The sequence below is a fragment of the Amia ocellicauda genome, chromosome 5, assembly GCF_036373705.1.
Source record: "Amia ocellicauda isolate fAmiCal2 chromosome 5, fAmiCal2.hap1, whole genome shotgun sequence".
NCBI classification, from domain to species: Eukaryota; Metazoa; Chordata; class Actinopteri; order Amiiformes; family Amiidae; genus Amia; species Amia ocellicauda.
The window spans coordinates 13,366,128-13,388,814 of record NC_089854.1 but is presented as its reverse complement, the minus strand read 5'-3'; the positions used below and the strand labels follow the sequence as shown (position 1 = coordinate 13,388,814).

The 22,687-nt window shown below is 41.9% G+C and overlaps 1 protein-coding gene across 2 annotated transcripts; it reads left to right on the top strand.

Moving 5' to 3' along the window:
- The first annotated feature begins 96 nt into the window (after positions 1–96).
- On the top strand, positions 97–19,280 carry pld3 (phospholipase D family member 3). 2 transcript variants are annotated; one of them, XM_066703913.1, is made up of 13 exons: positions 97–274; positions 627–703; positions 5,491–5,580; positions 5,703–5,759; positions 9,070–9,227; positions 9,773–9,953; positions 11,425–11,545; positions 12,093–12,220; positions 14,092–14,292; positions 16,653–16,792; positions 17,175–17,340; positions 17,498–17,597; positions 17,692–19,280. In XM_066703913.1, the coding sequence occupies exons 3-13, from the start codon at positions 5,515–5,517 to the stop codon at positions 17,886–17,888; spliced, it is 1,515 nt and encodes a 504-aa protein (XP_066560010.1). In that variant the 5' UTR covers positions 97–274; positions 627–703; positions 5,491–5,514; the 3' UTR covers positions 17,889–19,280. The 2 variants fall into 2 exon arrangements, with proteins under 2 accessions (XP_066560010.1, XP_066560009.1); XM_066703912.1 differs by having other exon boundaries at positions 16,653–16,796; positions 17,179–17,340.
- Positions 19,281–22,687: the final 3,407 nt, after the last annotated feature.

Genomic DNA, 22,687 nt, shown 5'->3' with positions numbered 1-22,687 from the left:
GCTGTCGCTTTAAGTTCGAGTCTATAGGCTGCGTGCTTGCACTTTGTTTTTGTTTTTTTGGTGTGGTAATGTCACATGACCAAGCTCATGACGTCACGCACTGTAACTGCTGCACATCGAGGGCAACTTCATTCGGTGTCGACGCATCAAATTTGCGTCTTTGTTTAGTCGAGTTAGCAAATGTATCAATGAGTTTAATATATATATATATACATACGGGTGATTACAATTAGAAGCTGGCTGGACGAGTGGCTGCATCCACAGAGCTGTGCAGGTACGGAGTCTGCGCTTGTTTCTGCACGTCGTGGTTTTCTAGGAAATTTGAGTTTGTGAGACACAGTGACTAACAGGGAAACAAGGACAACCTGCGCTCGTCAGTAGTGCTTCTGCGTCGGCGGTTTTCTGCTTTAATGACTGGCAGTCGTGAGAAGATAGAAAGTTGGCAGCTAACCTGAGTCAGAGCTGTGTGTCCGTGCCTGGGGTGCTCATTCAGGACAATTATATGTATTTCATGTCATAATGAGTTCCTTCTGTGTGTTGTTTAATGATGAGGGAATGCAGATGTCAACAATCGTCTGTTCAACTCTGTGTGAAATATTTGATCCATGTGACACATTTGTGTTTAGGCGATGGTGTCAGCCTCTCTCCACTGCATCCCTAGTCTGACTACAACTTCAGGAAAACGACTCCAGAACCAGGACTGGTAAGCAGTGCTTCCAATACATACAGTGAGCTGACAGGCTGAGTGAAATGGGTAAATAATAGCACATGAACAGACACATTACAGTAACTGGGTACATGTGATCTAGGGAAACTGGAAACTGTTGTTTTAGCATTGTTTCTTCCTTCTTCCTCTGGAGAGGACAGAGACATAGATATGTTTTGAAAATATGCTGAAACCACAGGGCATGCATTACTCAAGTTTAGACTTCCCCACAGCACCCCTACCCTGCACGTCGGGCTGTACTTGTTCACTCCCAGTCCCACTTCTGCAGTTAAAGGCCAATGCAGTATTGAGTTATATAAGAACATTGTACGAGACAAGGCCATTCGACCCATTGTACAGCCAGTCCTTTGACATTTGACAGTCCTATGGTTGAAGTAGCCTGATTGGGTGCTAGTGTTTTATGCCTCTTCCCAATGTAGATCCGTAACATTTAAATTTAGGGTTTGTTTTGGTGGGTGAGTGGGCATGAAGTTGTGTACATTATATTTTAGACACACTTAGGGTTGCAGGCTTTGGCCCCATTCTTGAAGTATACCAGAACGAAGCATGACATGACACAGTTATTAGCTACTTGCAATCCACTGTGAAATCTTTCAATGTCAAGCTCTACTGTAAAATTGATAACATGCATTGCAGTGAAAAATAGTGTTCATCATCAAGCAATGGCAAGGGCTTGAGCTGTCGACACTGTTAATTAATGCAGTGTTTGTGTTATATTTGAAATCACATGATGGCTAATTGATATTCAGATGTCCCATACTACAGGGATTCCCAAACCGGTCCTGGAGGTTTTTTTGTTCCAACTGAGATCTTAATTGCTTAATTGAACTAACAATGTTCAATTATGTAATTAAAAATTGGTTGGAACAAAAAACAGCAGGGCAGGGGGACTGATCAAGGACTTTTTGGCTGTCTTGTAGGACACATTGAATGCATTTCCCTTACTTGGGTGGTATTTGTATGATAAAGGGGTTCAAATTAAAAAAACTGCTGTATGGTTTGTTCAGTTGTAAAAGGAACAGCCCTTATCGGTTCACTTTCTGATGGTAAACACTGATGAAAAATGTTTGCGCTCTGTGACTGTCCCATACCACATGACCCACTTCTCTTAATTTAAATTGATGGCAATCAGTCTACCACTTTGTAAAGTGTAGTGTTGGATATCTCCTTGAAGTTAGAGTGTCTCAGGATGGTACTATTATTATGCATATTCGCAAAGAGAAGGAAAGCCCTTCCGAGAAGAATTGCTCTTTAGTGGACGTCGGCCATGGACGTCTTCAGCAAGACTTGGTGGGAACTTAAGACAATTAGGCCAATTGTCTTAAAACCTATTGAATTTCCTGATAATCCTCGACATTTGTAGAATGTTTTATTTATTTATTTTATTTTTTAAGGATTCCCTGTACTTCTCCTTTTAGATCTCCATTGCAGCAGGGATTGACATAGTACTGTTATAGAGGCTGAGGGTGCAGTGGGTCACGAGATGCTGCTGTGACATGAATTTCGTAATGACTGGTTTCTGTGACTGTGCTGGGGGGGGGGGGTCTGGGGCTGTAAACTTCCATTCTTGCCCTCCTCAGCAGAACTGAATATATCTTGAGATGCGCTGTTAGTGCCCAGAGCAGTGCAGCACAGCAATTCTGACTATTATGGAAGAGGTACAGTGGGGTTTTTAATTTTGTAGTGAAATATAGGCTTGGCATAGGTCTACAATTTAATTTTTTTGGTTTGTTTGTTTAATATTATTTTAATCAGAAACTGCCAACTAAAAATATTGATATGATGCTTTTTGCAAGGTAGATTAAGTAGATTTGTGTTGTTGATTTAAATCTCTAAAATGCTACATACAAAAATGGATTTTAGTTCCATGAACATGTTTTTTTAAGAGGTTTTCTACCTAAAAGAGGCCAGTGACAGAGTTTGCTTGATAGCTTATTCGAGTATGTGTTGGTATGCGTCTCTTTCACTTTAGTTTCTGAGTCTGTGCCATCCGGCTGATATCAGGCTCTTGTAAATGTAACGTAAACTTAATTATGCTTGCGTTTGAAGAAACAGGTCTACTGCATAGACATTTCTTTGTTTAAAGCAACTTTGCAAGACTCATCCCATGCACCACCCCCTCTTCCCCTCCTCCCCCAATTAGATTAGATCACATAACATGTTCCTCTCTTCTCATGCTATTTTACAATCAGGGTCTTTTGATAAAAGAATGCTTCAAAGCAACCCTGTAATACAGCAAACATTATTTTCCAGCTTTCGTTAACTTGTTTGTGTTTTTCAGTGAAATAAAAGCAGGAGTGGATAGGGGTGAGGGAGAAATATATTAAATGTCCTTCCAAAACAATAACAAAGGGGAAAAAAATCTCCAGTCCTCCTTTTTTCTGGGCCATCCCTATGATTGTTGTTAGTATCAAATTAAAATCACGATGTGTTTAGTTCTTCTTCAGCCTCTGTATTGAGTGTCAAACCAATGACTTCGCTTTTTCACATTTCACATTGGGGAACACATAGGGTCCCCCCTCAGACTAAAAAAGTCACAAATTGACAATCTTTCTAAAACTGCAAAGAGGACCGATTGCCTAGTCTCAATTCTTTGCATTTTGTAAACATGTAGTGTAGATTAACAGCTATGTTTCCTCTTTCTGGGTTTCGTAAATAACCTTGCTGGTGTTTGTGTTCGAGAAAGAGAACACTGAAAAGTCCTTTCTGTTCATATTGTGGACAAATAATCAAATACAAAAAATATACTAATTTAAAGTAATCTCTTATGCTTGTTTCAACATTCTGAACCTTACTGTTACTGTATGAGTTGGATGGTTGTCCTTAGGATGCTTTTTGGGGGGATTATTTTTATAAAATTGAACAAATGTATCTCACTAGAGTCAGCCTATTGTAATTCACCACAGGGGTGTGTGTTTTTTTTAGCTCAACCCTCTGTATAAAGATTTCCTGTAAAAAGCCCCTATGCGGCAACCACCGCACCCCTCCCATCCTCAGCTACCATTTTTTTCTAGTGTTGAGGCCTAGCACATTCCCTATTGTGGAGAGGTAAAGTGTCACACATGCACAGCTCTTGCTCTGAAAAGGAAGACAATGGATTTTCGAATTGTCAGCTGCAGTCGGCCATATGATTATCCATTCACCTTCCATTCTTTTTGTCCACGTTTTACACGTGTGCAGGTACAAATTCCAATTTACATAATACAGTGCAATTCAAAGCATAATACATTTTACAAATTCCAATTTGCACAAGTGTATACAATATACACCGATCAGCCATAACATTATGACCACTGACAGGTGAAGTGAATAACACTGATAATCTCCTTATCATGGCACCTGTCAGTGGGTGGGATATATTAAGCAGCAAGTGAGCATTTTGTCCTCAAAGTTGATGTGTTAGAAGCAGGAAAAATGGGCAAGTGTAAGGATCTGAGCCACTTTGACAAGGGCCAAATTGTGATGGCTAGACGACTGGGTCAGAGCATCTCCAAAACTGCAGCTCTTGTGGGGTGTCCCCGGTCTGCAGTGGTCAGTACCTATCAAAAGTGGTCCAAGGAAGGAAAAACGGTGAACTGGCAACAGGGTCATTGGCGGCCAAGGCTCATTGATGCACGTGGGGAGCGAAGGCTGGCCCGTGTGGTCCGATCCAACAGACAAGCTACTGTAGCTCAAATTGCTGAAAAAGTTAATGCTGGTTCTGATAGAAAGGTGTCAGAACACACAGTGCATCGCAGTTTGTTGCATATGGGGCTGCGTAGCCGCAGACCAGTCAGGGTGCCCATGCTGACCCCTGTCCACTGCCGAATGCGCTTACAATGAGCACGTGAGCATCAGAACTGGACCATGGAGCAATGGAAGAAGGTGGCCTGGTCTGTTGAATCAAGTTTTCTTTTACATCACTTGGATGGCCGTGTGCGTGTGTGTCGCTTACCTGGAGAACACATGGCACCAGGATGCACTATGGGAAGAAGGCAGTGTGATGATTTGGGCAATGTTCTGCTGGGAAACCTTGAGTCCTGCCATTCATGTGGATGTTACCTTGACACGTACCACCTACCTAAGCATTGTTGCAGACCATGTACACCCTTTCATGGAAATGGTACTCCTTGATGGCATTGGCCTCTTTCAGCAGGATAATGCGCCCTGCCACAAAGCAAAAATGGTTCAGGAATGGTTTGACTTGGCCTCCAAATTCCCCAGATCTCAATTCTACATAATGTTATGGCTAATTGGTGTATGGGGTCTTACATCCTGGATTGTAAAAGCTGATGAGTGCAGACGATGTTAAGTCACAGTCAAGGGCCAAGGGAAAGGGAGCATAGGGGAAATCAAAATAACAATACGAGTGCTAGTAACGCAAGGCTAGTAGTATGTCAGATAGTTTAAAATCGGACTGGGATTGGAACCTGGACGATCTTGCAATTCAAAGATGTCTTAGTGTAGCACTATCCGTATAATATGGAAATAAGGTAAGTTACAGATTTGTTGTTCATTAAAGCATGACTGATGTTACGAAATCACTTAATTTACATATTTAAAGATCAGAAAATAGATGTTATATAAATATTTAAAGTATTTATTATTTGATCTGAATAAGATTTCAGAAACTAAATTGCAATCATGTTCTCAGAAACCAAACATCTCGGAAACATTTACTACATAACTCCTCCCACCCCCCCGCCCTCATGCACACCTACACACCAATGTTTGAAATGTTGGTTTCAGGAATACATACAGTGATTTTGTTTCATTATCTACAGCTGTACACCCTATAGCCCTACATTATGAAGACCCCTATTAAAGCGGGAGAAATGAAGACAAAAATGAGTCCCAGCGTACCTTACAATCAGGTAAGTGTTAAGGGAACTGGAGCTTATTTGTAACAGAATGTTTTTTTTAGAGCATAAATGGATAAATTAATTAAATTGCATGGGCAGATGTGGATTTCTAAGCCAAAGCTCTTCATTTCCAGCTGGTTTCCTTGAAGATACCTAGAGAGGAAATGCAGTCTCACAGCAAAGCACTGACGGTATGTAACATGAATGAAGGGATGTAGTGTGTATTATAACCTTTTCACAAAAATTGGGCACCATACAGTGTATCCGGAAAGTATTCACAGCGCTTCACTTTTTCCACATTTTGTTATGTTACAGCCTTATTCCAAAATGGATTAAACTAATTATTTTCCTCAAAATTCTACAAACAATACCCCATAATGACAACGTGAAAGAAGTTTGTTTGAAATCTTTGCAAATTTATTAAAAATAAAAAACAAAAAAAGCACATGTACATAAGTATTCACAGCCTTTGCTCAATACTTTGTTGAAGCACCTTTGGCACCAATTACAGCCTCAAGTCTTTTTGAGTATGATGCTACAAGCTTGGCACACCTATTTTTGGGCAGTTTCTACCATTCTTCTTTGCAGGATCTCTCAAGCTCCATCAGGTTGGATGGGGAGCGTCGGTGCACAGCCATTTTCAGATCTCTCCAGAGATGTTCAATTGGGTTTCAAGTCTGGGCTCTGGCTGGGCCACTCAAGGTCATTCACAGAGTTGTCCTGTAGCCACTCCTTTGTTATCTTGGCTGTATGCATAGGGTCGTTGTCCTGTTGGAAGATGAACCTTCGCCCCAGTCTGAGGTCCAGAGTGCTCTGGAGCAGGTTTTCATTCATCCAGGATGTCTCTGTACATTGCTGCATTCATCTTTCCCTCGATCCTGACTAGTCTCCAAGTTCCTGCCGCTGAAAAACATCCCCACAGCATGATGCTGCCACCACCAAGCTTCACTGTAGGGATGGTATTGGCCAGGTAAAGACCGGTGCCTGGTTTCCTCCAGACATGACGCTTGCCATTCAGGCCAAAGAGTTCAATCTTTGTTTCTCATGGTCTGAGAGTCCTTCAGGTGCCTTTTGGCAAACTCCAGGTGGGCTGCCATGTGCCTTTTACTGAGGAGTGGCTTCCGTCTGGCCACTCTACCATAGAGGCCTGATTGGTGGAGTGCTGCAGAGATGGTTGTTCTTCTGGAAGGTTCTCCTCTCTCCACAGAGACACGCTGGAGCTCTGTCAGAGTGACCATCGGGTTCTTGGTCACCTCGCTGACTAAGGCCCTTCTCCCCCGATTGCTCAGTTTGGCCGGGCGGCCAGCTCTAGGAAGAGTCCTGGTGGTTCCAAACTTCTTCCATTTACGGATGATGGAGGCCACTGTGAACTTTTCTGTACCCTTCCCCAGATCTGTGCCTCGGTACAATCCTGTCTCGGAGGTCTACAGACAATTCCTTGGACTTCATGGCTTGGTTTGTGCTCTGACATATACTGTTAACTGTGGGACCTTATATAGACAGATGTGTGCCTTTCCAAATCATGTCCAATCAACTGAATTTACCACAGGATGATCAGTGGAAACAGGATGCACCTGAGCTCAATTTTGAGTGTCATGCCAAAGGCTGTGAAAAGTTATGTACATGTGCTTTTTTTGTTTTTTATTTTAAATAAATTTGCATAGATTTCAAACAAACTTCTTTCACGTTGTCATTATGGGGTATTGTTTGTAGAATTTTGAGGAAAATAATGAGTTTAATCCATTTTGGAATAAGGCTTTAACATAACAAAATGTGGAAAAAGTGAAGCGCTGTGAATACTTTCAGGATGCACTGTATGTTATAGTCACTTTAGATATACAGACAAAGGAAAGACCCAGCTTCAGGGATCTGAACAGTGAGGGAAAAAAGTATTTGATTGCCTGCTGATTTTGTACATTTGCCCACTGACAAAGAAATGATCAGTCTATAATTTTTAGGTGTATTTTAGCAGTGAGAGACAGAATAACAACAAAAAAATCCAGAAAAATGCATTTCAAAAAAGTTATAAATTGATTTGCATGTTAATGAGGGAAATAAGTATTTGACCCCTTCGACTTAGTACTTGGTGGCAAAACCCTTGTTGGCAATCACAGAGGTCAGACGTTTCTTGTAGTTGGCCACCAGGTTTGCACACATCTCAGGAGGGATTTTGTCCCACTCCTCTATGCAGATCCTCTCCAAGTCAATAAGGTTTCGAGGCTGACGTTTGGCAACTCTAACCTTCAGCTCCCTCCACAGATGTTCTATGGGATGAAGGTCTGGAGACTGGCTAGGCCACTCCAGGACCTTAATGTGCTTCTTCTTGAGCCACTCCTTTGTTGCCTTGGCTGTGTGTTTTGGGTCATTGTCATGCTGGAATACCCATCCACGACCCATTTTCAATGTACCGAGCTGAGGGAAGGAGGTTTTCACCCAAGATTTGACGGTACATGGCCCCGTCTATCGTCCCTTTGATGCGGTGCAGTTGTCCTGTCCCCTTAGCAGAAAAACACCCCCAAAGCATAATGTTTCCACCTCCATGATTGACAGTGGGGATGGTGTTCTTGGGGTCATTCCTCCTCCTCCAAACACAGCGAGTTGAGTTGATGCCAAAGAGCTCGATTTTGGTCTCATCTGACCACAACACTTTCACCCAGTTCTTCTCTGAATCATTCAGATGTTCATTGGCAAACTTCAGATGGGCCTGTACATGTGCTTTCTTGAGCAGGGGGACCTTGCGGGGGCGCTGCAGGATTTCAGTCCTTCATGGCGTAGTGTGTTACCAATTGTTTTCTTGGTGACTATGTTCCCAGCTGCCTTGAGATCATTAACAAGATCCTCCCGTGTAGTTCTGGGCTGATTCCTCACCGTTCTCATGATCATTGAAACTCCACGAGGTGAGATCTTGCATGGAGCCCCAGACCGAGGGAGACTGACAGTTATTTTGTGTTTCATCCATTTGTGAATAATCGCACCAACTGTTGTCACCTTGTAGCCCATTCCAGCCTTGTGTAGGTCTACAATCTTGTCCCTGACATCCTTGGACAGCTCTTTGGTCTTGGCCATGGTGGAGAGTTTGGAATCTGATTGATTGATTGCTTCTGTGGACAGGTGTCTTTTATACAGGTAACGAGCTGAGATTAGGAGCACTCCCTTTAAGAGAGTGCTCCTATTCTCAGCTCATTACCTGTATAAAAGACACCTGGGAACCAGAAATCTTGGTGATTGATAGGGGATCAAATACTTATTTCCCTCATTAACATGCAAATCAATTTATAACTTTTTTGAAATGCGTTTTTTTTTTTTTTTTTTTGTTATTCTGTCTCTCACTGTTAAAATACACCTACCATTAAAATTATAGACTGATCATTTCTTTGTCAGTGGGAAAACGTACAAAATCAGCAGGGGATCAAATACTTTTTCCCTCACTGTATTTACGCATTTCAAAATGTGTTGTTTTGACATTGCAACCCTATAGCGCTCCCTGGTGTTTGTGTGCAGTATTACAGGTGTGTCCTACTGTCCATTGGGCTGGCCAGTGTGCTGCTGGTTTTGATGTTCGTCCAGTTACTGCTGTTCCCTGTGCTGACCTCCTTGTGGGAGAGTCACAGTCATGCCGTGTCATTGTCCAAGGACCAGTCCTGCACAGACTCCTGCAGGTAGGCGAAGATTATCGACACACATACACCCTTCTAACTTCTCTGATCTCCCTGTGTACTTGCCTGGTCTGTCTCTGTCTTTCTATCTGTAGACATCAATCTGTTTCACATTACCTTCACACCAGGGTGGTTGGACTTGCATGCATCTTATCATCACTACATCTGATATATTTGTTAATCCTCAAAACTATCTAAAACATGCGCAGGGTCTTATCAAGAACTGAACAGTTACATTTTATTTAACATGATCCCATAATCCCTTGCTGTGTGACAAAGCTGAATTGAAAGCAATTTGTCAGTCAGTGTGTGGTGACATGTGACCACATCTAGGCATAGAACAGAAGTTAACTAGTGCTTTGAAAGGGTAGAATAAGTTCTAGTTGACTAGTGACTAGTTCTTAAAACTAGATGATGACTAGGCAGTTAAAAGTTTGATCAGATAACAAAAGGGAGAAAATGAAATACTGCTCAAAAGCACAGCATATAATGACACACTGGAAATAAGGAAATGGTTCATCTGAGGTCATGTGACTTCTCTCCCACAGGATTGTGCTGGTGGAGAGCATTCCGGAAGGAGTGGAATTCAACTCCAGCACTACCAACCCCTCCATCTACCAGGCCTGGATGAACCTGATTGGTGAGGCCCAGAGCAGCCTCGACATCGCTTCTTTCTATTGGACCCTCACCAACAATGACACAGGCACCCAGGAGCCCTCAGCAGAAGAGGTGAAAATGTGCTGAAATGCTTTTCTGGAGAATGGGGAAGGGGAAGTGGGGATGCATTAATCATGTCTTGATGTCACTATCTAAAACTAATCAGGAGAGCTGTCAGAATAAACAATCCATCATAGCTGTTGTGCCTCAAGCAGGATCACAAAACATTTTGATTGAAGTGCAGAAATCACATCTGGATTGTCTATGTATAAATTGTTAAGGTTTGTGACATATTTTTGCATATTATGAAGCACTATCCTGAGGGGGATTCACTGCCTAACTATTTCCTCACAAAATGGGACTAATGATTAATTACACAACTATTCAATTAGAGTGAAAAATAGAAACCCTGCAGGTCTTCAGGAAGAGAGCTAGCCATGCATGCATGGGGTTTTACCCCCTATTCACATTTGAGTTTGTTTCAAACAAACTTGGTTCAGTTTGTTTGCTGTGTAACACTGTTCACAAATGCTGTTCACACTTATCTTGTGTACAAAAGTGCTGAGTTTGTTTGTTCGTGCTGAATTTCACGGTTCACTTCCGTGTTTTCGCAGAACTCGGATCACTTGTGTGCATATTGCAATAATCAAGTGAGCTACTTTCGTTTTATATTGATAAAACACAGGATATTTACATTTTACCATGATTAGTGCATATAAGAAATGGCAGCATAACCTGTACAAAAACAAATATATATGGTAATACAGTAACTACATACATTAGTTCACCAAACACATTTGACCAACCATATAATAGGCCTATGGGTGCGTTACGGTGTGCAGAATGAATAGTGAATGCATCCAACTGTTAAACGTACTGTATGCAGTTATTGAATACAACAATAGGCTACTATACTTGTGAATATTGTAATCAGTGCTGCATGATGAATGTTTTGCCTAAAAATATACAACAGTAGTGCAACATCCCCTAAATATCCGTCTAGGAATATTTTACTGCTAGTGCCATAACTTTAAAAATATAGTGCTACTTTGCATAACACATGAAACATAATTTTTTCATTTTGAAAAAAATGACAGGAATACCTTGGGTGTTACACCCTTGATGAATATACCCCAATATCCAATTATGTTAAGATTACTGATGTTACCATTAACAATATGTGAATGAACAGATACATATAAACGTGCATGTTATCTTAACTTGCTGGTACTGCTGGACATTCAGAACTACACGTTATTGGGTGAAAGCAGGAGTTTGTTTCCTGATTGCAAAAGAACCAAGACCTTCCAGTGTCGCATTCAAGTTTTTCAAGCGAACCAAATCTAATTTCTTTGCCAAACAGACGAGACCACCTCTTTCGGTGGTCTCCACTCGTTTCAGTTTGGTTTGTTTGCCAATCGAAATTTGTTTTTCACACTCATCCCCAAACGAACTGAACTGTACTGAATACGAAACAAACCTCTAGTGTGAACGAGCCCTTAGTATTCTCACCTGATTTTGCTGTTGTTGTGATGGTGGTTAGGGAGAAAGGATCCTACAGGAGCTGCTAGAACTGGCCAAGAGCTCTGTGTCGGTGCGTGTTGCTGTAAACACTCCCCAGGAACACCAGTCACAGGATGACCTTCAGGCACTCATGAATGCAGGTAACGCATCTTATAACACTTCAGGTTAGAGTTACATGTCCAAGTCAACTATTTACTTCCATAAGGATTAGGCAGAGGTTGTCAACCCCACAAGTATCCTCATGCCTTTTGATTTGATCCAGCTGAGTACTCTGTAAATTAAATAAACCACTGACCTATCTTTAATCAGTTAACCACTGGCATTAATTTAAATTTGAAAGGTCCATTTAGGAAATTATAATTTAATGAAGTGCCGAAGAATACAAGCACCAGGGCTGAAAACCACTGAGCTATGGCTTTGTGTTTCTAGTGGGTTTAATGATTGCAGATGCAGATGCAGTTACAGATTTGGGTGTATGTTCACATTGTTAGGTTGGCTAGATTTGGGCTCTGTTGTTCAGGGGAAATAATTGTTAATTTGGGCTAAGGTCAAGGTTACAGTGAAGGTGCCATTTCCCTGTCGAACCAAGTCTCCAATATTACATGGAAAAAGTAAACACCAAAGCCACAGTCCTGCTCGACCTAAACAACCTTGAGTGAGCGTCATTTTCGTGCGGACGTCTTGCAGGTGCTGACGTGCGCAAAGTGAACATGAAGAAACTGACGACTGGGATTCTGCATACCAAATTCTGGGTGGTGGATAAGAAGCATTTCTACATTGGGAGCGCCAACATGGACTGGAGATCACTGACACAGGTGAATACAATTCCCCGCTGTCACCTGTCCAATGCCATCAGCCCGTTTTCAACCATAACAGTAATACACCGATCAGCCATAACATTATGACCACTGACAGGTGAAGTGAATAACACTGATAATCTCGTTATCATGGCACCTGTCAGTGGGTGGGATATATTAGGCAGCAAGTGAAAGTTGATGTGTTAGAAGCAGGAAAAATGGGCAAGCGTAAGGATCTGAGCGACTTTGACAAGGGCCAAATTGTGATGGATAGACGACGGTCAGAGCATCTCCAAAACTGCAGCTCTTGTGGGGTGTTCCCGGTCTGCAGTGGTCAGTACCTATCAAACGTGGTCCAAGGAAGGAAAAGCGGTGAACCGACGACAGGGTCATGGGTGGCCAAGGCTCATTGATGCACATGCGGAGCGAAGGCTGGCCCGTGTGGTCCGATCCAACAGACGAGCTTCTATAGCTCAGATTGCTGAAAAAGTGATAGAAAGGTGTCAGAACACACAGTGCATCGCAGTTTGTTGCGTATGGTGCTGCGTAGCCGCAGACCAGTCAGGGTGCCCATGCTGACCCCTGTCCACTGCCGAAAGCTCCTACAATGGGCACGAAGCATCAGAAGAGCAATGGAGCAATGGAAGAAGGTGGCCTGGTCTGATGAATCACGAGTTCAAGGTGTTGACTTGGCCTCCAATTTCCCCAGATCTCAATCCAATTGAGCATCTGTGGGATGTGCTGGACAAACAAGTCCGATCCATGGATGCCCCACCTTGCAACTTACAGGACTTAAAGGACCTGCTGCTAATGTCTTGGTGCCAGATACCACAGCACACCTTCAGAGGTGGAGTCCATGCCACGACGGGTCAGGGCTGTTTTGGCAGCAAAAGGGGGACCTACACAATATTAGGCAGGTGATCATAATGTTATGGCTGATCAGTGTATCTTGGATTTATATAGCACCTTTCATCCCCAGGGATACCTTAAGAATGGGGAGACTAACCTTACTGGAAGAGGAATTTGCACACGTATGATTTCCAGCCAGTCTGCATTACAGTTTAACTTCAGTTACCGTACCAGGGTACACTCACACCATCATCTCAATAAGTGTGCAAAAATCATTTACTTGGAAGAGATTTAATGTGAACATAATATAATTTGATTATATTAGTAAAATATGCAATATAAAGCTTCTGTTGAGTCACAGAAAAGGAGATAACGGGCTATTCCTCTCTGCAGATTATAGCCAGTTGAGGTCAATTTCAGGTGCCATTCTTTAGCACTAGACTTTATCTCTCACCTTTACACCTCCCGGATTCTTTGTTCGGTTGTAGACTTAAAGGGATTAACCCAACCAGTCGTATTAGTACACCTCTATACCGTGAGCTCAGAATGAATCAGGTCATTTCGGGCTAGTTGGTTTGCTGAGTTGGCACTTCAGGCAATGGGCCTCTTTTGTGTTTAGGCTCAAGGTCATAAGTTGACATAAACCCAATGAACTCCAGCTGGTAACATGAGTCCCTACCATATAGGGAAATTAAATGATTAAACATGAGAGAAATATGCTGTACTCTAGCATATCTTACATTACCCACTACTCAAGTGTAGCACTCACCTGCAAATACAGACCTATGCATGCGTTTGTAGCATCAGCTCCAAGCAAATGTACTGGATATATAATCAACCAGTTGGCTTGAACTCTCTCATGCCTGGCGTTGCCTTTTGGACAAGAACCTGCATCCTGTAAAAACGGAGATGTATCTAGCTGTGGTACTACAGGTATATTATTTGTGTCCAAAGTATAGTAGGATTGTCTGCAGTGTGTAGAGAAACCGAAATAAGTGTTTGTGGGTGGGCTTTAATGCTCTTGTGAATCCTGTGTGCAGGTGAAGGAGCTGGGGGTAGCCATGTACAACTGCAGCTGCCTGGCTCAGGACCTGGACAAGATCTTTGAAGCCTACTGGTATCTAGGGCAGCCTGAGGCCACCATCCCCTCCCAGTGGCCAAGCAGCTTCTCCACGTCCTACAATAAGGACACCCCCATGAAAGTAGGGCTTAACGGAACCTCCTCAGATGTCTACCTCTCGGTAATTGTTATTTTTTCCACTCATTACATTTTTTAAAATTTTAAAAATCTGGATCTCGTTTTTTAATTGAAAACTTTCAAAGAGGGAGAATGTGGATCATTTAATGTAACCTCACTAATTCAACAATAGAGCAATCTGCAGAACATATTTGAGGGAAAAAAGTATTTGATCCCCTGCTGATTTTGTACGTTTGCCCACTGACAAAGAAATGATCAGTCTATAATTTTAATGGTAGGTGTATTTTAACAGTGAGAGACAGAATAACAACAAAAAAATCCAGAAAAACGCATTTCAAAAAAGTTATAAATTGATTTGCATGTTAATGAGGGAAATAAGTATTTGATCCCTTTGACTTAGTACTTGGTGGCAAAACCCTTGCTGGCAATCACAGAGGTCAGACGTTTCTTGTAGTTGGCCACCAGGTTTGCACACATCTCAGGAGGGATTTTGTCCCACTCCTCTTTGCAGATCCTCTCCAAGTCATTAAGGTTTCGAGGCTGACGTTTGGCAACTCTAACCTTCAGCTCCCTCCACAGATGTTCTATGGGATGAAGGTCTGGAGACTGGCTAGGCCACTCCAGGACCTTAATGTGCTTCTTCTTGAGCCACTCCTTTGTTGCCTTGGCTGTGTGTTTTGGGTCCGACCCATTTTCAATGCCCTGGCTGAGGGAAGGAGGTTCTCACCCAAGATTTGACGGTACATGGCCCCGTCCATCGTCCCTTTGATGCGGTGCAGTTGTCCTGTCCCCTTAGCAGAAAAACACCCCCAAAGCATAATGTTTCCACCTCCATGTTTGACGGTGGGGATGGTGTTCTTGGGGTCATTCCTCCTCCTCCAAACACGGCGAGTTGAGTTGATGCCAAAGAGCTTGATTTTGGTCTCATCTGACCACAACACTTTCACCCAGTTCTCCTCTGAATCATTCAGATGTTGGCAAACTTCAGACGGGCCTGTACATGTGCTTTCTTGAGCAGGCGGACCTTGCGGGCGCTGCAGGATTTCAGTCCTTCACGGCGTAGTGTGTTACCAATTGGTTTCTTGGTGACTATGGTCCCAGCTGCCTTGAGATCATTAACAAGATCCTCCCGTGTAGTTCTGGTCTGATTCCTCACCGTTCTCATGATCATTGAAACTTCACGAGGTGAGATCTTGCATGGAGCCCCAGACCGAGGGAGGCTGACAGTTATTTTGTGTTTCTTCCATTTGCGAATAATTGCACCAACTGTTGTCACCTTCTCACCAAGCTGCTTGGCGATGGTCTTGTAGCCCATTCCAGCCTTGTGTAGGTCTACAATCTTGTCCCTGACATCCTTGGACAGCTCTTTGGTCTTGGCCATGGTGGAGGGTTTGGAATCTGATTGATTGATTGCTTCTGTGGACAGGTGTCTTTTATACAGGTAACGAGCTGAGATTAGGAGGACTCCCTTTAAGAGAGTGCTTCTAATCTCAGCTCGTTACCTGTATAAAAGACACCTGGGAGCCAGAAATCTTGGTGATTGATAGGGGATCAAATACTTATTTCCCTCATTAACATGCAAATCAATGTATAACTTTTTTGAAATGCGTTTTTCTGGATTTTTTTGTTATTCTGTCACTCACTGTTAAAATACACCTACCATTAAAATTATAGACTGATCATTTCTTTGTCAGTGGGCAAACGAACAAAATCAGCAGGGGATCAAATACTTTTTTTCCCTCACTGTAGATGAACATAATGTGCAGTTATTGAAATATGTTTCTGGTAGAATATCTGGTTAAACGAATCAACTTGAGGAGGGCGTGAAAGTGACAGGAAGCCACATTTTGGTGATGAAACACTATTTTCTCTTCCTGCTATTGCAAATGTGTCAGTATCAGAATATAAGACAATTATTGAGTATTTGTCGACGTGTACCCATTCATTATGAAGAAAGCAATTGGATAAATACAGACTCTACATTGTGGGATTCCAGTGCAGGGATTTTTTTTTTTTTTAGCATTTGCTCCAAATGTTCCTTAAATCATTGCCTTTGCCAAACACACTGCCTGCTTTGAAGTTTATAATTAAATGCTTCTGAATGCTAGACCAAATCAAAACTTTGAGCCACGAAATGTAAATCACAGACTTGTACCCTATCGCCTTTTGATTTATTAGTAGGTGAAAGTGGCTTCTAACAATACATAAAAACGCACTAGGGTACAGGTTTTTACTTTACGAATCCCAGGTAGGTCAAAGTTTTGATTTGGTTTAGCCTACAGTCTTTATAAAATGCACGATTTAAGTGTGATCTTTACAATGTTCTGTGCTTGCAATGTTCAGCAGTTCCACCTCTGCGCTCGGGGTAGAATTGATGATCAATTTTCCTACTTTGTGTTTCAGAGTGCCCCTCCTGCCCTGTGCGCAGATGGGCGAACTCAGGACCTGCAGGCCATTCTGAGTGTCATCAATGATGCCCAGAGTTTCATCCATATAGCTGTCATGAACTACCTGCCCACCATGGAGTTCTCCCAGCCCCGAAGGTACCTGGAATACTAACCACTGGGTTTTACAATCTATGTCATAGGGACCAAGTTATCTTATAGGTTTTAGGACTCAAATTGGAAACTAATAATAATAATAAGCCATGTAGTGACCACCTCTGAACTGAATCATGTAGGAATCTCTCAACATTAATGTTTGCATTGAAGGGTGAAGGTAGCAAAACAAAGGTGGTACCCGCAATTGAATAGACGTTCACATTTCCACCCCCTTAACTGTCCTTTTGGTAAACCTCTTTCCGGACGTTTTCATCAGACTGTGGTGTGGCTCTGTGAGTCTGTGTGATTGAGCACTGGGGAAGATGAGTTGTCATTGTTAGTGATCACCAACCTCTTTGGGTCTCCCCTCTTCCCCTACCTCCAGGTACTGGTCCGACATTGATGGCCAACTACGCAGAGTGGCGTACGAGCGACGCATCAGGGTCAGGCTCCTCATCAGTTGTTGGGCCAGCTCCGAGCCCTCTATGTTTCCCTTCCTGCGCTCCCTGGCGGCAGTCAGAGACACCAAGAGCAAACTGGACATTCAAGTGGTGAGCTTGCTTTCCCAACCACACACCCTCTCTCTTGACCCAGCCCATCAACACTTGTTGTCTGTCTTTATTTCCCATATAGTGCCTTTTTATGTATAGATTGATTCATTCATTTTGTTTCGATTCCTGACATCCTCCTGTGTTTTTGGCCCAACAGAAACTGTTTGTGGTGCCTGCCAACCCACGTCAGAGACACATCCCTTATGCCCGAGTCAACCACAACAAGTACATGGTCACAGACAAGGTGGCTTATATTGGTAAGTGGCTACTTCATCAAATGGATAAATAATGTGTGTGTATGTGTGTGTGAGTAGGCTGGTTCTTAATACTGAGTTCTACCCTCCTCCTCAGGAACATCAAACTGGTCTGGAGATTACTTCCTCCACACGGCAGGGTCTGCGCTGGTGGTAAATCAGACCGCAGCCCAGTCAGAGGAGACGACAGTGCAGGAGCAGCTACAGGCCGTGTTTGAGAGGGACTGGGATTCCCAGTACACCACCCAGCTCAACGAGCTCATAGACATCAAGCAGATCTGCCAAGTCAAGTAACGGCCCACAGCCCAGTCCAAAGACCAGAAACCCAGTAGAGCAAGGACTGCGTTCCAGATCACCATCCGGTTCTGTAGCCCAGTGGGACAAACCTAAAACCTCAGAAGATTGAGTATGCAATGGGCAAGCTCTACTTTTGACAGCACATTTTGGGAATTATTTTCATGGGTATTGAATCTTGTTGAAATTGAGCATCCATCCAACGGGCTTTTACCATCAAAGATAGAAAACTGTTTTATATTTATGCTACTGTGGGGAACGGACACATTTAGAGATTTCTATACTACTACTAATAACAATAAATCATCATCATAGTAATAATATCAACAGTATAATCATCATGTAATGATAATCAGTGGTTAAATTGTTTAAAAAATGTAAAGACATACTAATTTACACAGACAATATGTAGCAGCTGAAAATTCCCACATCTGGTTTTACATGTTCCACCTGTATGGAAAACCATTTTAAGCACTAAAGGGAAACAGAGACTGCCTTTATCAGTGCACAGCTTACTGTTTGTACCGAAGCCTCCACTCAAATGAGGGGTCTATGTCTCTGTTACATACATCATTGATATTCTAAACTCCCAGTGTGAACAGGGCATTTATTTTTTGATCTGTTCATTGCTGGTGCTTGGGAGATAAAAGGGAACTGCTTTTTATTCCACTGATCGAGCTCAGGAACAAACCTCAAACTTCTACAAAAAAGCATTCTTATTTTTCTGTTATGAATAGTTGATTTTGTTTTTAAATATACTCAGGGTAAGTAGGTATTTTGTATTTTCTAGCTCCTGTTACAAGTGGTAATGGCCGGTCTTCATTGTTTCTTGTGCATTACTCTGGAAAATCATCATTGGGAACTATGATCCATTGACAGTATTTTGGAAGAGGAACTGTGCTCCTTTCCTTTCTTCATTCTGATTAGATTTGTCACTCCCATAGTGCTTTATACAGCTAACATGGAAACTTCCAAACAGTGAACAGTCTCTTGTTTTTTTCAAGTAGCTGAAAATATGTATTTTCATATTGCATATAATACATATTTGTAATATTTGTAACTTCCTTTGCAGTGTTATTTCTAATAAGGAAGGTTTGAAACTTTAAACGTATTCAGAATTTAGGCTAAATTTGACTTGTGTGATTGTTTGAAAAGAAAAGAAAAGAAAAAACACTTGCTGACAAGTATTGATCTCACAACATCTTTCGAGTGCCAACAGACCTCAACACACAATAATGGTAAAATTGTGGATCCATGTGAATTTTGTATAAGGAGTTTGAAAACTGCTGTTATAGCAATAGCATTGGTTTGCATGATTTTAAAGAGACGATTAAACTAAGAATAAATCATTAAGGATTAAGTTAATTGCAAAATAAAAGAACATTGTCTGGATTTGTGTTTTCACTCATTAGTTGAATAGGGATATTCGTTGTATATGTCTATTCATATGCATTGTGTTTTTGTTCAAAGGACTGCTAGTGAAAGGGTAAATCAGTGAGCTTGCAAACAGTGCTTCATTGAGAACTAGGCTCTGTGTTGGCTGTCACTCCTCTCCTGTTTGCCCTCCAAGGTCCTCTCCAGGTTCTCCAGGCTGCTGCTGCGGCTGCGGCTGCAAGCTTGCACCTCAAATCATAAGAGCAGCTTCTGAGCCAGTGCTCCAGTTACCATCAGGCAGCCACTGACAACCATAGTGGGATCAGCCCTCTGACTCTCAAAGCTTATACTGGGCTTCCTCCTGAAGGGAATGGAAAGCAGGAGTAGTAATTGATTAATATCATAAAATGTAATATAATATAAATACAATATTATACATTTTACTCTTTAAAAATGCAGTAAATGTAATAAGCAAATTTAATTGTTCCAGAAAACATTTGGAAAAGGTTGGCTAATAAACTACAAAAATACATTTTAAAAGCATTCCAATCAGGACTAAGTAGCTGACCTATTTTTTTGGTTCTTATTAAAGAGCAGGAAACTGAACCCGAAATCTCAGTCCAGCCCTGGAGCCTTGCATGTATCTTGCCTCTGCATTTGCTGAATAGAAGGCTGCTACTTCCATTTCCTCAGTGTGGGCTGCAAGGCCAGCTGGGTTCCCGGTTGATACGTTATGAGGGTCCCCCTGAACAGAGCCAGGGCTCTCCTGCTGCCCAAAGATGACCACATTCCTATAGGCAGGGATGGACCGGGAGAAGATCTGGATCTGATGCTTGGCCTCATAGTGGTTGCTGCTTCCTCTGGAGCCATCCCTGCTTTCATGGGGAAGGAGAGGGCAGGTACCTGGTACCCAGAAGGCCCTCTGACTTAGAGCTGGGAGACTAGAATCCATACCCCATCTCCTCAGCCCAGAATTTTTCATCTGAGTGGTCAGTCCGGAGGCCCACCCATCTTCTCTGAGGCTCCATGAACGTTAGTGATAACAGAGGTGAGACTCCTCCCCCTGGACCTGCTGGAAGCCCGTATTTTCCTTGTGGTTGCAATGGTCAACAGTAACGATGCAATACAAATACAATACAATACAATACAATACAATACAAATAAAACGCTTTACACTTGCATTATTCCAATTTGCCTTCTTTCAAATGATCAAATAGCTGGGTAATATTAAAGTATGATTTTCAGCATGTGTTAATTGTACTCCAAGGAGAATAATACAAATATAACTTTTTTTTTATGCACTTTATATGTATTTAAGTGGGGCTTGTTGAACATTTTGCAGCCATTTGAAGGTGTAGCGTAAGGTACACTTATAAATTTCAATTAAAGAAGTGAATTTATAGTATCACCTTATCACGAATCCTGGAATCTTGTAGAACTCAATTTCTGTAATAATTGGACGCAGACACCAATTCCAAAGATATAAATTGTCAAATTTATTAAAAACAAAGACTAAATGTAGCACTACACTAATTATACAAAAGGGAAAAACTAATTAAAATTCAACTCTAGATCAACAAATCAAAGACAAATCACTTCCGTGACCAAATCAAAGACCATGGGATCGCGTATGATAATACACAAATCGTTAAACAAAAAAGGTTATAAACACATTGACTACAATAACAGTTAGTAATACGAAGGCGAGTCTCTCATTAGTATTGTTAGTCAGACATTAAATAACTACGCAGGTTAGTATTTATGTCAGGTAACTTCTCGTTTATATATATCAGTCTCATTTACGTTTAGGTGCCGAGAAAGATCCTATCATTACTTGTTACCACAATTTCCCTTAACTGATTATTATTCAATGATTAAGGATAGGCATCTAATGTCTATTAACGTGCGTTAATTTCAGACTAAACAGTTAAACAGGAATGAGAATATATTTCTCAGCGTTGACAGATTTTATTTCTAAAATTGTCAACAAAACAGTTTAATGCAACACATTTATATTTAAGCAAAACTAAATGATATTACACATTCTAGAGTTATGAATCACAGATTAACATTTCTAATTGATTTCTCAAATGTCATGAATGATGAACTCATCTGAACTTCGTCGCAGAGAGGCCTCTCTGGCTTCGGGCTCAGATAACAGCACACGGCACGAGGTCCGTGTGGTTTGGAACAAAGGCAGTCCGGTTCGGCTTTGTCCAAGAACTTCCACTCAGTCGATGCACCTGGAAGTTGGGGTTTCACGAATGTAGAGTCTTTTCCAAACAGATTCCACTGGTTTGAAGGCTCCAAGGTTGTGCACAAAATCTTCTTTGTAAGCAGGGTTTCCACCATAGTTACTTTAAGACAAAGTCTTTGAGGAAAGCAGGGCCCTGTTTGGTTCCAAGGGTCAAGTTTCTTAAGACTCAATAGCTATTTAAATGACTGAACACTTTCGTATTCAGTCGACTTAGTCAATTATCCAGCTGTAAAACTCCGCTGATCAGATGGGTACAGGCGGGCAGGCGCAGTTTCTAAAGTTCATTAAAGAATTATTCGTACGGCTCAATCTCCTTCTCCCAGTTTAACTCTTTTGTTGCCGGCAAAGACTTCTGGTTCTGGCAACAGAGCTACAGGTTGAGCTGTGGCAGCGAGTTACTGGTTCAGGTGAGAGAGAGAGAAAAAGAGATGCCATGTGCTGCCGTTGATACGCCTGTCAGATCAATAGGTGATTGGTTCTTGAGATTGGATTTCGGTTTCAGCCCCCAGTGTCCTATTGGAGGGGATCTTGATTTATGACTGATGTCAATCCATGCCATCTTTTGGAAATGCCAGTTCGCCCGGGTTCATAGCTCTGTGTCGGGATTTCGTCTCTTGTCCATTTCAAAGAGTTTTTATTACCTACAGGCCCCCTTCCCCAAACATCTCACAGCAGGGATTCCAAATGATTTGGCCTATTCTCGGTGCCATCCTCCCAAGACTGTCACTTTGATATAAACCAGTTCACACACCGATGAGTTAAGGAAATGCTCTTATCAAAATACACCCAACATAACGCTACAGTAAGTTATGCTGGATAGTTTAATATGGGTGTTGTGAATAGCATTTAACATAGAATACTTAAATAACCTCTCCTCTCTTCAGCTCCAGATCTCACATTACTGGATAAAACATCCCATTAACTTGCTGGGAAGTTTAATCATGTTCATGAACTGAAAACCCTCAACAAAATGATATGCTCATTTTATTATGAGGGGCCATTCAATTCAAAATTAACAGAAAAATGAAGTCATATACCAAAGTGGATATATCATATAGCAGAAAAAATAATTCATATACCAAAATGTATGCATCATATACCAAAATGGATATAGTATGGAAGCGTATTGCTGCCACACGAGGAAAAAAAGCCCCTCTGGTTATCTCTT

Excerpts from the sequence above, each read along its gene's own strand:
- pld3 (XM_066703913.1), top strand. The coding sequence starts at position 5,515 with ATGAAGACCCCTATTAAAGCGGGAGAAATGAAGACAAAAATGAGTCCC. Across the intron at positions 9,954-11,424 it reads AGGAGCCCTCAGCAGAAGAG|GGAGAAAGGATCCTACAGGA; the intron begins GTGAAAATGTGC and ends GATGGTGGTTAG. Across the intron at positions 11,546-12,092 it reads TCAGGCACTCATGAATGCAG|GTGCTGACGTGCGCAAAGTG; the intron begins GTAACGCATCTT and ends GACGTCTTGCAG.